The following is a 15333-nucleotide window of genomic DNA, read 5'->3' as shown; positions in this document are numbered from 1 at the left end:
GTATCTGGATTTTGTAGCATGGTCGCTTTTCAGCAATTCAGGACTATTATGTCACTATAGGATCTTTTTCTTGCATTACAGGAATATAATACTGCATTTTGGACATTTGAGGTCTTTTTACCTTTGTAGGTTATTCAGGCCCCCGTTTTCTCTCTATATATATATATATATATATATATATATCTTACATTGGTTAATTGTTTATCACATGGGCCCTGTGAGTAATTTTCTACTTATATGTGATTAAAAGACTACAATAAATACAATTATACCAATTATCCATTGTACATCCATTTTGGTTGAGGTACTTGAGGACTGGGACTCTTCATATATTTATTCTAATTTTTATCTCACCTGTACCCAGTTAACCTCGTAGATTTTTTGTTGTAGACCTGTCCATTACATTTTGTTATTGTAACATGTTTTATTTTTAAACAAAGGAAGATTCTTAACTTTATAGACAAACACCTTCCAGTGCTTGGATGAGCGTACCAGAAAGCCACATGGAGTTAGGTTAAACAAAGGCAAGATGGAGCCTCTTACCTGGGGGGGGGGTCTCTCAAGCTAGTTTACAGGGACCTATAGGTGTTTTTGTAAACAAAGCCAACCCACAGGTGGTCTGGAAAAAGGGGCGGGGATAACACAATAAAAAACAATCGAAAAGGACCAAACTCTCTCTTTCTTCAACAACCACACCAACTCCCTTTCAACTTTGTGTTTGGGCCTGATCTTGTGACAAAGGACCGCATCTACTTCTCCATGCCTGTCTTTGTTTCTCTTACTTGCTGTAAAGGTTCCCCGAAGCTAAGCATTTTTTAGTTATATTCTTTGTGTGTTTCAATTATGATAGTTGTACCTTTAAAAGGAAAATCCACCCAAATAGCCAACAGATAGTGTTTCTGCTAAAATTATTGAACATGTGTTACTTACACTGTAGTTTAAAGTCTTTTAACTACCTTTCCTTTTAGTTAGAACATGTTTAGTCAATTGTTTGTTTATTAAACATCTTTATTTCCGCCAGTATTTGGATGTGTAGTGTTAATTTGTGCATTGGATATTAGGATATAACTCTTCCAAAATTCCTAATAAATAGGTTGGTCTGTGGGGTGTTTATGAATGCATTTGGTCTTCAATAACACTGCTTAGTTAAGTGTCTAATGTGCCTGGTCTTTGTGAATATATTTTGTATTCACTAGACCACACGGTGGCAGCCATGCAGATATTTAACTGGTTGTTTAACCTCTGCAGCCAAATCTAACTCTACCCCAAAGCCACAAACCACAACACTAATGTGCAGCATCTAAACTGAATGAACACTTGAGCACTAGTCTAGCAGCGGGGCTAAGCATACTTAAATTTAGAAGGAAAAAAAAAGGTTGTCTTTCATTCCTAATTTATTAAGTTATATATTTTATTATGATGAGGAGTAATAAAAGCTTATCTTTTCTTTTAGGGTAAACCTGGCACCACAGAGGAGCACATAATTGGAATTAGCTGTGAAATAACTTGCAGTAGAAGGAACCTCCTCTCTTTGCTCTGTCTGTAATAGGGGGCACAGAAGATTAATGTGTTACTATAATGATAAACCAAATTTGGTCATGTAATGTCAAAAGTTTTTACAGGTTGGGGTCTCAGAATCGAGACCCACCGATTCCTACACATAGCTGTGCAACGCATGCTTAATTCCCCAACTCAGTGCTCAATATAGGAGCCCCTTTCCTGCTATGAGAGCTGAGCTAGGGACCCCCTAGGCTGTCAACATCTAGTTACCAATTTATTCAAAATCTTTCAGGGAGCATAACATTGGAAATGTAAAAAGCAGACTGATATGAAAAGATCCTTTTTCTTAAGCAATTCCAGAAAACAAGAATAACTCTTTTCAGTCTGCTACATCAAACAACCCTAAATGGACATGTCATCGTATTTGGGGAAAGTGTCTGTCAAACATCTCTATGGTCTGGGGTCCAAACACAGCAAATAACTTTTGCAACAAATGTGTTACTTGCAGATTTTATGGCAGATTTCATCTTAAAAAAATCCATTGTGAAAATCTGCAACGTGTGCAACTTTGTGGCAACTGTTCTGAGGTAGATTTTGACCATATTTTCATTGTGTCTTTAGACATCATAAAATTTACCCACAATGTTATTATCGTAGAACACAATACCTAGATCGATATCGGTAAAACCTTCCGCATTCAGAGCATCTGAAGTATTTTTATCTATGTTTTCTAAGCAGAGGCTTGCTAGCTGAGGTTCATCAAATAGACGAGCCTGGAAAAAAAATATAGCACAGGCATTATTAATAATAATAATAATAATAATATAAATATAAAATAAATAAATAAAAAAAAACACCTGAGTTACAGTATCCCACGAGTACACACCCCACATTTTCATAACTATTTTAATACAGCAGGTATTAACATTGAAGTATATGGCAAACGGATGAACCTGTAAAGTCATCCGTTTGCCCCCAGTTTATACTATCCGTTATTACTTCTGAGAATGCTCAGAAGAGATGAAATCAGCAGATTCCTGCAATGTTGTGGGACTACTACTACTCCCATCATGGAACAGACTTGTTTCCATGATGGAAGTAGTAGCTCCCCCAGCTGCAGGAGTCTGCAGGTGGCTGGGGAGACTATATTAGTGCTTGTTCTACTACCCCCGTCATGGAAAAGAGTCTGTTCCATGATGGGGGTCGTAGTACAGGGGCTGAGGGATTGATCGCATCGGGTCTCAGAAATGAGACCCAATGAGATCAGAAGTTATAAAGCAGTGGAGCGGGCAGCATGATCCGCAACCCTGCGATGTATCGTGTATTTTTACGTTCATCTTTAACCCCTTAATGACCAAGCCCATTTTCACCTTAACCCCTTAAGGACTCAGCCCATTTTGGCCTTAAGGACTCAGACAATTTAATTTTGACGTTTTCATTTTTTCCTCCTCGCCTTCTAAAAATCATAACTCTTTTATATTTTCATCCACAGACTAGTATGAGGCTTGTTTTTTGCGTGACCAGTTGTCCTTTGTAATGACATAACTCATTATATCATAAAATGTATGGCGCAACCAAAAAACACTATTTTAGTGGGGAATTTAAAACGTAAAACGCAATCTTGCTAATTTTGGAAGGTTTCGTTTTCACGCCGTACAATTTATGGTAAAAATGACGTGTGTTCTTTATTCTGAGGGTCAATATGATTAAAATGATACCCATTATTACGTACTTTTATATTATTGTTGCGCTTAAAAAAAATCACAAACTTTTTAACCAAATTAGTACGTTTATAATCCCTTTATTTTGATGACCTCTAACTTTTTTATTTTTCCGTATAAGCGGCAGTATGGGGGCTCATTTTTTGCGCCATGATCTGTACTTTTTTTTGATACCACATTTGCATATAAAAAACTTTTAATACATTTTTTATAATTTTTTTTTTAATAAAATGTATTAAAAAAGTAGGAATTTTGGACTTTTTTTTTTTTCGTTCACGCCGTTCACCGTACGGGATCATTAACATTTTATTGTAATGGTTCGGACATTTATGCACGCGGCGATACCAAATATGTCTATAAAAAAAAAATAATTACGCTTTTTGGGGGTAAAATAGGTAAAAACTGACATTTTACTTTTTTTATTGGGGGAGGGGATTTTTCACTTTTTTTTAAATTTTACTTTTACATTTTTTTTTACACTTGAATAGTCCCCATAGGGGACTATTCATAGCAATACCATGATTGCAAATACTGATCTGTTCTATGTATAGGACATAGAACAGATCAGTGTTTTCGGTGATCTTCTGCTCTGGTCTGCTCGATCACAGACCAGAGCAGGAGACGCCGGAAGCCGGACGGAGGAAGGAGAGGGGACCTCCGTGCGGCGTTATGAATGATCGGATCCCCGCAGCAGCGCTGCGGGCGATCCGATCATTCATTCAAATCGCGCACTGCCGCAGATGCCGGGATCTGTATTGATCCCTGCACCTGAGGGGTTAATGGCGGACGCCCGCGAGATCGCAGGCGTCGGCCATTGCCAGCGGGTCCCTGGCTGCGATCAGCAGCCGGGATCAGCCGTGCATGACACGGGCATCGCTCCGATGCCCGCGGTTATGCACACGATGTAAATGTACGTCCTGGTGCGTTAAGTACCACCTCACCAGGACCTACATTTCCGTCCTGCGTCCTTAAGGGGTTAAGGACCAGGCCAATTTTAAATTTTGCATTTTCGTTTTTTCCTCCTCGCCTTCTAAAATCCATAACTCCTTTATATTTCCATCTACAGACCCATATAAGGGCTTGTTTTTGTGTGACCAATTGTACTTTGTAATGAAACCTCTCATTTTACCATAAAATGTACGGCGAACCCAAAAAATATATTTTTTTTAGGGAGGAAATTTAAATGAAAACCAAAATTTTGCACATTTTGGAGGGTTTTGTTTTCACACTGTACACTTTACGGTAAAAATGACATGTGTTCTATATTCTGTGGGTCAATACTAGAGATGAGCGAACTTACAGTAAATTAGATTCGACACGAACTTCTCGGCTCGGCAGTTGATGACTTATCCTGCATAAATTAGTTCAGATTTCAGGTGCTCCCGTGGGCTGGAAAAGGTGGATACAGTCTAGGAGACTCTTTCCTAGGAATGTATCCACCTTTTCCAGCCCACCGGAGCACCTGAAAGCTGAACTAATTTATGCAGGATAAGTCATCAACTGCCGAGCAGAGAAGTTCGTGACGAATCGAATTTACTGTAAGTTCGCACTACTCTAGTCAATACGATTAAAATGATACCCATGGCTAGATACTTTTATATTTTTGTACCGCTTAAAAAAAAAAATAAAAAAAAAAATCTAAAAGTTTTTGTACAAAATCAGTAATCTAAAATCGCCCTATTTTGACCACCTATAACTTTTTCATTTTTCCGTATATATATGGCGGTATGAGAGCTAATTTTTTTGCACCGTCATCTGTACTTTTTTTTAGATACCACATTTGCATATATAAAACTTTTAGATCATTTTTTATTAATTTTTTTTTTATAAAATGTGACAAAAAAAAGCATCATTTTTGGCCTTTTTTCATTTTTTACGTTTACGCCATTCACCGTATGGGATCATTAACATTATATTTTGATAGGTCGGACTTTTACGCACGCGGTGATACCAAATATGTTTATTTAAAAAAAATTCTATCCCCTCCTTTTTTTTTTGTTTGAACATGTGTCTGCACTCTTCCCCACCCCCTCAGCCCAACCCTATATAAGTAGTAGTTAGCTACACAAGGGCCATTTCTTTCCTAGCAGCCTCCCAGTCTGACTGGGAGAGCTTGGCGAGTGTGCGGTTACACCTTGTTCACACTGGTGTGGCGCCGTGTCTGTGGGGAGGTGCGACCCATAGACTGGTTTGAGTGGCATTGGGGCCGCTCTGCCAGTGGGTCGTTCCCCCCGTGGGCACTGGTGTCGCGGCGGTGGTGGTCGCCGCCCAGTGCTACGCCATTTTATGCTAGGGACGTTAGGGACCCACTCTAAATAGGTGGCCTTGACGTGGCGAGTGGGCTTGTACTTTTTGATCAAAAATGTATACTAACAACCTGTTCGTTTTTGATATTATGCTGAGAAGTAATCAGATCATTATACAAGATTGTAGATGTGCGACCATGCCTGTTTCTTCTACCCGAATGATCATTAACCCCTTAAGGACCGGGGTTTTTTCCGTTTTTGCATTTTCGTTTTTTGCTCCTTGCCTTTATAAAAATCCTAACTCAAATTTGTACCTAAAAATCCATATGATGGCTTATTTTTTTGTGCCACCAATTCTACTTTGTAATGACGTCAGTCATTTTGCCCAAAAATCTACGGTGAAGCGGGAAAAAAAATCATTGTGCGACAAAATTGAAAAAAAAAAACGCTGTTTTGTAACTTTTGGGGGCTTCCGTTTCTACGTAGTACATTTTTTGGTAAAAATGACACCTGATATTTATTCTGTAGGTCCATACGATTAAAATGATACCCTACTTATATAGGTTTGATTTTGTCGGACTTCTGGAAAAAATCATAACTACATGCAGGAAAATGAATACGTTTAAAATTGTCATCTTCTGACCCCTATAACTTTTTTATTTTTCCGTGTATGGGGCGGTATGAGGGCTAATTTTTTGCGCCGCGATCTGAAGTTTTTAGCGGTACCATTTTTGCATTGATAGTACTTATTGATCGCTTTTTATTCATTTTTAAATTATATAAAAAGTGACCAAAAATGCACTATTTTGGACTTTGGAATTTTTTTGCGCGCACGCCATTGACTGAGCGGTTTAATTAATGAAATGATATATTTTTATAATTCGGACATTTCCGCATGCGGTGATACCATATATGTTTATTTTTATTTACACTGTTTTTTTTTTTATTGGAAAAGGGGGGTGATTCAAACTTTTAATAGGGGAGGAGTTAAATGATCTTTATTCACTTTTTTTTTTCACTTTTTTTTTGCAGTGTTGTAGCTCCCATAGGGACCTATAACACTGCACACACTGATCATCATTGATCACTGGTTTCTCATAAGAAACCAGTGATCAACGATTCTGCCGCATGACTGCTCATGCCTGGATCTCAGGCACTGAGCAGTCATTCGGCGATCGGACAACGAGGAGGCAGGAAGGGGCCCTCCCGCTGTCCTGTCAGCTGTTCGGGATGCCGCGATTAGCCACGGCTATCCTGAACAGCCCGACTGAGCTAGCCGGGAACTTTCACTTTCAGCCGCGCGGCTCAGCTTTGAGCGCGCGGCTAAAGGGTTAATAGCGCGCGGCGCCGTGCGCTATTAGAGGCGGGTCCCGGCTTCACTATGACGCCGGGCCCGCCGTGATATGACGCGGGGTTACTGTGTAACCCCGCGTTATATCAGAAGAGCAGGACCAAGGACGTACCGGTACGTCCTTGGTCCTTAAGGGGTTAACATTATATTTTGATAGGTCGGACTTTTACGCACGCGGCGATACCAAATATGTTTATTAAAAAACAATTACGCTTTTTGGGGGTAAAATGGGAAAAGGACAATCTTCATTTTTATTGGGGGAGGGGATTTTTCACTTATTTTTACATTTTTCAACTTTTTTTTTTTTTTTACACTTTAATAGTCCCCATAGGGGACTATCTATAGCAATCCTTTGATTGCTAATACTGTGCAGTGCTATGCATAGGACACAGCACTGCTCAGTATTATCGGTGATCTTGTGCTCTGGTCTGCTCGATCGCAGACCAGAGCAGAAGACCCCAGGAGACGGCCGGAGCAAGGTGAGGGGAACTCCGGCCGCCATGCTGGATGTTCGGATCGCCGCGGCAGCGCTGCGGGCGAACCGATGATCCAATCAGAGTACCGCAATGCCGCAGATGCCGTGATCTGTATTGATCACGGCATTTGAGAGGTTAATGGCGGACATCCGTGCGATCGCGGATGTCGGCCATTACGGGCTGGTCCCCGGCTGCTGATTGCAGCCGGAACCTGCCGTGTATGACGTTATAATTCGACCCCCCCCCCCCCCTGCTGCGCATTAATAAAGATATGACCCCCGCCGGCGCATTTATAAGTGTATGTATATATACCCCACAGCGCATTTGTCATAATATGCCTGCACAGCACTATATGTGAATAGTATATCGAGCAGCAGCGCATCGGACCAGCAGCCGGCCGGCCCGATGATGCTGAGAGAATAGTTTTCACATATAGCGCTGCGGTGGCATATGTATATATAAGCGCTGTGGGGGGCAGATAACGCTATATGTCTGCCCCCCCCCCAGCGCTTCTATATACATATGCCACCGCAGCGCTATGTATGAAAAGTATTGTATCAGCATCATCGGGCCAGCCAGCTGCTGGCCCGATGCGCTGCTGCTAGATATACTTTTCATATAGCACTGCAGTGGCATATTATGACAAATGCGCTGCGGGGGTATATATACTTATAAATGCGCCAGCAGGGGTCATATTATAAATGCACTGGGGGACTAGACATATAGGCTATATGTCTGCCCCCCTGCAGCACTATATATATATTGCCCCCCACAGTGCTTTTAATATACATATGGCCCCCGCTGCCACTCACAATGTTCATTTTAAAAACTCCTCGGTACCGGCCATTCAAGGCTCCAGGCAGGGGATTTAAAAATGAAAGTAAAAACACACAATACATTGCAGGGTTGCGGATCATGCCGCCCACTCTACTGCTTTATAACTTCTGATGGCATCGGGTCTCAGAAGTGAGACCCAGTGCGATCAATCCCTCAGCCCCTGTACTACAACCCCCATAATGGAACAGACTGTTCCATGATGGGGGTAGTAATACAAGCACTAACGTAGCCTACCCAGTTGCTTGCAGACTCCTGCAGTCAGGAACTACTACTCCCATCATGGAAACAAGTCTGCTCCATGATGGGAGTAGTAGTAGTCCCGGCTCCGGGAGTCTGTAGGTGGCTGACTTTTCATACTAACGGATGAAAAACTGATGCAAAAGGAAGTCACAGAATGTCATCCATCTGCATCAGTTTGCATCCGTTCGTAGTATGGTTCGTTTAGGAGGCAGGGATGGGAGAAAAGCGGGACGGAAGTAAACAGCCGTGTGAACCAAGCCTTAGATGGCAGCAGATTTTTGTCAATTTCTCTGGAAATTTTCCCAATCATCCTTTTTTCAATTAGGTTTGTCAGTAACATTTTCACAAAAGCAGCTCCACACGACAATGGGGGAGATTTATCAAATCCTGTGCAAAGGGAAAGTTGTCCAGTTGCCCATAGCAACCAATCAGATTACTACTTTCATTTTTAACAAGGACTCTGCAAAATGAAAGAAGGGATCTGATTGGTTGCTATGGGCAACTGGGCAACTTTTCCTCTGGACAGGTTTTGATAAATCTCACCCAATGTTCTCACCTCCTAACTTCACTGTTATAGTGTTTTTAGGGTTATGCACATACAGTGCCATGGTGCTGGTAGTAGGGGACTCAATTAGGAGGCCAGACAGAGCGATCTGTCAGAAAGACTGGGATCGCCAAACAGTGTGCTGTATGCGTAGAGCTTGAATTTGGCACACCGCAGATCGTGTTGACAGATTACTGGGAGGAGTTTGAGAATACTCTGCGATCATGGTGCACATTTGCACCAATGACAAAGTAAGAGAAAGATGTGCCCTTAAAGGGGTACTCCAGTGGAAAACTTTTTTTTATTAACTGGTGCCAGAAGGTTGAACAGACTTGTAAATTACTTCTATTAAAAATCTTAATCCTTCCAATACTTATTAGCTGTTGTATACTACAGAGGAAATTCTTTTCTTTTTGGATTTCTTTTCTGTCTGTCCAGTGCAGTGCTCTCTGCTGTCACCTCTGTCCCTGTTAGGAACTATCCAAAGCAGGAGAAAATCCCCATAGCAAACATATGCAGCTCTGGACAGTTCCTAAAGTGGACAGAGGTTTCAGCAGAGAGAACTGTGGACAGACAGAAAAGAAATCCAAAAAGAAAAGAATTTCCTCTGTAGTATTTAGCAGCTAATAAGTGCCGGAAGGATTAAGATTTTTTAATAGAAGTAACTTACAAATCTGTTTAACTTTTTGGCACCAGTTGATTTAAAAAAAAAAAAAAAAAAAATTTTAAAAAAGTTTTCCACCGGAGTACCCCTTTAAAAAGATTTTGGGGATTTAGGCAACAAGCACAAGGCAAGTACCTCCAAGGAAGTATTTTCTAAAATCTTACCTGTAGCTTACGTGAGATGCAGCAAGAGATTAAGGAGGTAAACACATGGCCAAACATGGAGTGTTTGAATAGTAGTACATCAAAATTCCAAGTCCTGAATGACTGAGCAGACTAATTCAAATATCCCTCTACCAACTATTAACCCCTTAAGGACCAAGGACGTTGTCCGATCTTTTCCCAAAGAATACCCCTGGATAGGACATTGAGTAGGAGTCTGTTTGTAGTGGCTCCTGTCTTGTGAAACCGATGTATGGTCTTGCCCAGTGTGCTGCAGATCAGTTTCAGTGTCTTGGCAACATTCTTATAGCCTAGGCCATCATTTATTTTTATTTTTTGAAACAATATTTTATTGGGATTTTCATAAAGGAAAACATACAATAAGTGAACCAGGACAATCACCTGGCAAGAGAGCACAGAAAAGAGTACAGAAAACATGAGACAGAGAACATTGCACCTGTCGGACGCACACTCTCAACCGACAGGGTAGAACATATGGCACATTACAAGTACAACCACAAGACAAACGTAGCTTGATTCCACAAATCTGCCCTCGTCAACCTACTTCCCCTCGGGGAAAGATCTAGGAGTACACTTGCCCACATTTACCCTGTAACCCGATGCAAACCCAAAGTCAGTCAAGAGGTTGAATACCACAGACATGTCGCAGGATGGGTCAGCTAGAAAGACCAAAAGATCGTCCACGAACAGAGCATGAGTAATGGAGCCCCCACCCACTGACACACCCTCGACATTTCTTGCGGTAGACAACACCCCGGACAGAGGTTCAATATCTAGGTTAAAAAGCAATGGTGACAGGGGGCAACCCTGTCGCGTGCCCTTTTGGGGAGTAGAAGGGGCAGAGAGGAAACCAGGTGTAGAGATGCAGGCCAGGGGGGTGGTATACAGTGCCTGAAGAAATGTCAGGAAGGGACCTGTAAAGCCCATATCGAAGGCTTTTTCAGCGTCGATTGACAATATGGCTGGGCATGGGTGAAGAGACGGGCAAAGCTGGATCTCATCCAGTACCGTGATCACGCATCTAATATTGGTAACAGCCGAGCGTCCCTTTACAAAACCCACCTGCAGAAAGGAGATCAGTCTCGGCAAAAAATTTGCCAGGCGATCTGTCAGTATCTTAGAAACTAAATTTTGGTCAACGTTGAGTGAAATAGGACGATAGCCATCTGGAGACAAAATATCCTTCCCAGGTTTGGGCAAGACTTTGATATAAGCGATATTCATGGTGGAAGGAATGAAGAATTGAATAGGCACAGTAAGGTCAGTGAGACATGTTCCCTCAGTATTTTGAAAACCCATCCGGCCCCGGCACCTTATTGGGCACCAACGATCTGATTAGTCTACCAAGTTCCTCTCCAGTTATCGGAGCATTTAGAGAATCTCTTTCATCTCCCGTTTGAAAAGGGAGGTTAGCCTCTGCCACCCAATCCCTGGAAGAGGAAGTTGGTATATAGTCATCAGCATTGATCTTCTTGGGGTCCTTCTGTAACGTGCCCGAGCTATCCTTCAAAACAGATACATTGTGGGGGGTAGTACCCTAAGCAAATCTGGCAAGGAGTACACCCACCTTCCCTTCCCTGTGTTCGACGCATGCCTCATAGTCCGCCTTAGACACAGCCCATGCTTCTTTAGTTGATTCTGAAGGGGAATCCTGAAAATGGGTGTATGCCTGCCTCAATATCTGGCTCAGAGACGACAGTCTTGTGGCCAAGTTCTTTTTTAGGGCCGCCGTGTACCCCATAACATGACCCCTCAGGATGGCCTTGGCGGTGTCCCAGTAGAGCTGGGGCGCGTCAACGTGCTGGGCGTTAGACTGGGCATATTCCATCCACCACCCTTTGAGCAGCGTATGAAACTGTTCATCACGCTCCAGCCCCACCGGGAACCGCCAGAGGAAACCAGTGCCCCAGGTCAGCTATGTGAAGTAGGATGGGGGAATGATCAGAGATAACTAAAGCCTCTATGGAGACACGCTGCACCCTAGGGAGCAAAGACCGGGAGAAAAATAAATAATCAAGTCTCGACAACGAGTCATGTGCATGGGACTAGTGGGCATAATCTTGCGCCTCGGGTTGCAGCGTGCGCCAATGGTCTATCAGTCCAGTGTGAGACGCCCAACTAGGTAACAAAAGGTCATAGGGCCTCGCAGGTAAGTGTCTAGACCTACCTATTACTCTTATCCTCAGCTGAACATATTACCGCCCACCAGGATATGGCCCCCTGGACTCCCCACAACTCGTTGGGCCAAACCCTCGAAGAGCGAGCCATCATCGCCATTAGGGCTATACGTATTAAAGATAGTAACCTCCCCAGAAGCAGTGTAAATGTGTACCTGGCAAAGGCTCCCGTCCTCCTCTTTATGGACCAGCAACAAATCATAAATAAAGGATTTATTAAACAAAATCAACACCCCCGCCTTACGGTTAACCACCGGGGAATCCTCAACTCTTCCCACCCACATTTTCGCATGCAGAAAAAATCCACCTCCTCCAGATGCGTTTCCTGTAACAGAGCCACATCTGGAGATAGACCCTTGAGATGGCACAGAATCAAGCTACGTTTGCCAGGGGACCGCAACCCCTTAACGTTCCACGAAACTACCTTCATAAAACAATAAAAGGGGAGAAAGTGTTAGCTCAGTATGAGAAAGATCAACCATAAAAATAGCCTAGCACCCCCAAACCATGAACTCCCTCCCCCCCTTATAGCTACCCCTACCACTCACAACAAGGAGCAAGCGGGAGACTACGACAGCTCGGGGATCTCAGGTGTGGCGACATCCGCAGGAACATAGAGACCAGCCAAGGCAAATCATGGAGGTAGGTGGAAGGTCGCGGTCCCATTGCATAGATCAGGAACTACCATCCCTTGGTGGAGACTGTCTCGTCATCCTGCGAAGAACTGTGCAAGGGGCTAGAAGAAAACAGTCCTCCTGAAGAGCTGGGTAAACGGGCCGATTAAGAGCAAGTTCCCTCGGTGATGACCTCGGAGGAGGCTGCAGAAAGGCCAGAAATTCCTCAGACGCCTTGTCAGGGGATTGGTAAGTAGTGATGGAACTATCAGGATAGAAGATGCGGAGTACAGCTGTATACATCAGCGCAAATTTAATCCCTTTCTGGTGGAGCATGGTGCAAAGAGGGGAGAACAGTTTTCGTCTGCACGTAAGCTCAGCAGAGAAAATCCAAATAGCAGGAGCCTATAGCCTTCAAAGAGTAGATCATCCCGTCGCTGACAGAAGGCCCTGAGCAGGGCTACCTTGTCAGTAAAGTCCAGGTATTTGACAATGACTTGGCGCAGCCTGTTGCGATGCTCCAGCCCCGGGGGTGCAGATTATTCTACCACAGAGCACAGGTCGGGGCCTAGTCTATGCGCTCGCTCTACCTTGCAGGGACGGGGAAGGCCCAAAGCATTGGGCAACAGGGACTCGCAGATATGGTGTTGGTCCTTACCCGGGACGTATTGCGGTAGGCCCGCGATCCTCAGGTTGCTGCGCCAGGACAGATTCTCCAGATCCTCGACTTTGTCACATTGTCTGCGGCATTCCGATTCCAGGGATGTCACCTTTGAGTCAGAGTCTTCCACCTGGTCCTCCAGGAAGCTCAGTCTGGTTTCAGCATTAGAGGCGGGAGCCATAGGCGGCTGTGGTTTGCTGTAGTTGCTGCAGTGTGTCTTGCGTCGGGGCCACTACTGCCTCTTGCACACGCGGGACTATAACTTTCGCTACCTCCACCACCAGTTTAGCATAGTCCAGGGACGGTATAGCAGAGGAATCAAAGTGCAGAATAGCGGGTCGATCAAGCGGTTCTGGAGAAGCAGCCCTGCTGGAGGCCGTTGAGGCCGCCATATTGGCCACGCCGCCTCGGCGACTCTAGTGCGGCCCGCGTTCCTCCTGTTAGATTTGCGGCCCATTTGGAGGAGATACCGGTCCATACAGCGACTCACCTCATCTAGATATTCCGGGGGTGACTCTGAGGCAGCTATTCCGGGCAGATTTAGCCGGAGAATGCGAGTGGGAGAGGAGCTCAGCAGGCACACGTCTCTACAGCATGGCACCGTAACCGGAAGTCATCCTAGGCCATCTTTATATAGAGCAACATTTATTTTTTACAGTTCCTCAGACCTATGTGCCATGTTGAACTTCCAGTGACCAGTATTAAAAAGTGTGAGCGACAACACCAAATTTAAGACACTTGCTCCCCATTCACACCTCAGACCTTGTAAAACTAACGAGTCACATGACACTGGGGAGGGAAAAATGGTTGACTGGGCCCAATTTTGACATTTCTACTTAGGGGTGTACTCATTTTTCTTGCCAAGGTTTAGACACTGATGGCTGTGTTGAGTTATTTTGAGGGGACAACAATATTAAATACTTATACAGGCTGTGTGCTCACTACTACATTGTAGCAGAGCTTCATTTCTTCAGTGTTGTCACATGAAATGATATAATAAAATATTTAAAAAAATGTGAGGGGTGTACTAAATTATATGAGATAATGTCCATCTTACAACTGACAGAAGCAATCTAAAGATTAATCAGAATTTTTCTTAGGTTCATGAGAACAACAAAGACATCATTATGGACATAAACGTATGTTACCTTTTAATTTTATACAGACTCAACCAATGTTATTTCATAAACGCATTAAATCTACATTTTGCACATACCTGAGTTAGTAACATGAAAGCATTGTCGGCGCGAAGGTTCTTCTTGAGAAACTCCACACAGTGCGCCTCAAGTGCTGGCACGGCATATTTCTTAGCTGTGTACAGAGTAGTCATGACAGTTTCTGGTCCAATCTGAACCTCATCAGAATACAGGAACCTAAAAACAGCATTTTTTCACATTAATTTCAATGCAAAAATAAAAATAAAATGTAAGTATAAGGACATTTCTTGGGTTTTAAAAGAGCTAAACGTAGAATGTCTTAAAAAGCATATTAGTTCTACGCAAACCTTGCTTTAAAGAAACATAATTTGCCACTTATCCAACTTTTGAGAGAAGTTTCTCAGCAGATTTCTCAGTCAATGAAGTTGCCAGCCCCACAGACTTATTGAAAGCCACATTACAGTTCTGTACAAAGTCTGGGTATTGTAATAATCATGTAATGGCAGCCAGCTCATTCTCTCCAAGCCGGAAGAAATTACACAGGGCACAGTAATCACTGGCTATTAGACGATAGGGGTATGTTCACACAGGGTATTTTTTATTTTTAGTGGAGATTCTGGTGCTAAGATCAGTCGAAAATGTGTCATATTCATAGACAGCAATGCATTTCTGAGCGAACTCTGCAGATAGAATTGACAATTGAGAACTGTCAATTATTCCAGCAAAGGCCGGAATCAGAATTCCACAGAAAACAATGGGAGCCTGCTGAAACTGAATTTCTAAACTGTATTCTACTCTCTAAAGGTATGTTCACAGGGGGCAAAAACTGTTCTGAAGACAAAAATAAATAAATAAATAAAAAAAAATCATCATGATTTCTATGTGAGCTTTCAAGCAGAACTGCTCTAAGATGTGTCAAGCCACTTTTTTTTACCACGAACATTTCTCACACAAATCAAAAGG

General features: G+C 43.0%; 1 protein-coding gene across 3 annotated transcripts in view; it reads right to left on the bottom strand.

The window, feature by feature from the left end:
* Positions 1-15333, bottom strand: part of LOC130367941 (BTB/POZ domain-containing protein 2) — a 120081-nt gene that overhangs the window by 63207 nt on the left and 41541 nt on the right. For all 3 annotated transcript variants that reach the window (XM_056570986.1, XM_056570996.1, XM_056571001.1), the window contains exons 3-4: positions 14430-14586; positions 2168-2273 (exon numbers count right to left, since the gene is read on the bottom strand). In XM_056570986.1, coding sequence (XP_056426961.1) covers positions 2168-2273; positions 14430-14586 — 263 coding nt within the window. The remainder of the gene's footprint in view (positions 1-2167; positions 2274-14429; positions 14587-15333) is intronic.

The sequence above is a fragment of the Hyla sarda genome, chromosome 1 (genome assembly GCF_029499605.1).
Source record: "Hyla sarda isolate aHylSar1 chromosome 1, aHylSar1.hap1, whole genome shotgun sequence".
NCBI classification, from domain to species: domain Eukaryota; kingdom Metazoa; phylum Chordata; class Amphibia; order Anura; family Hylidae; genus Hyla; species Hyla sarda.
Note: the sequence above shows the minus strand (reverse complement) of the source record. Positions and strands in the feature narration are given on the sequence as shown.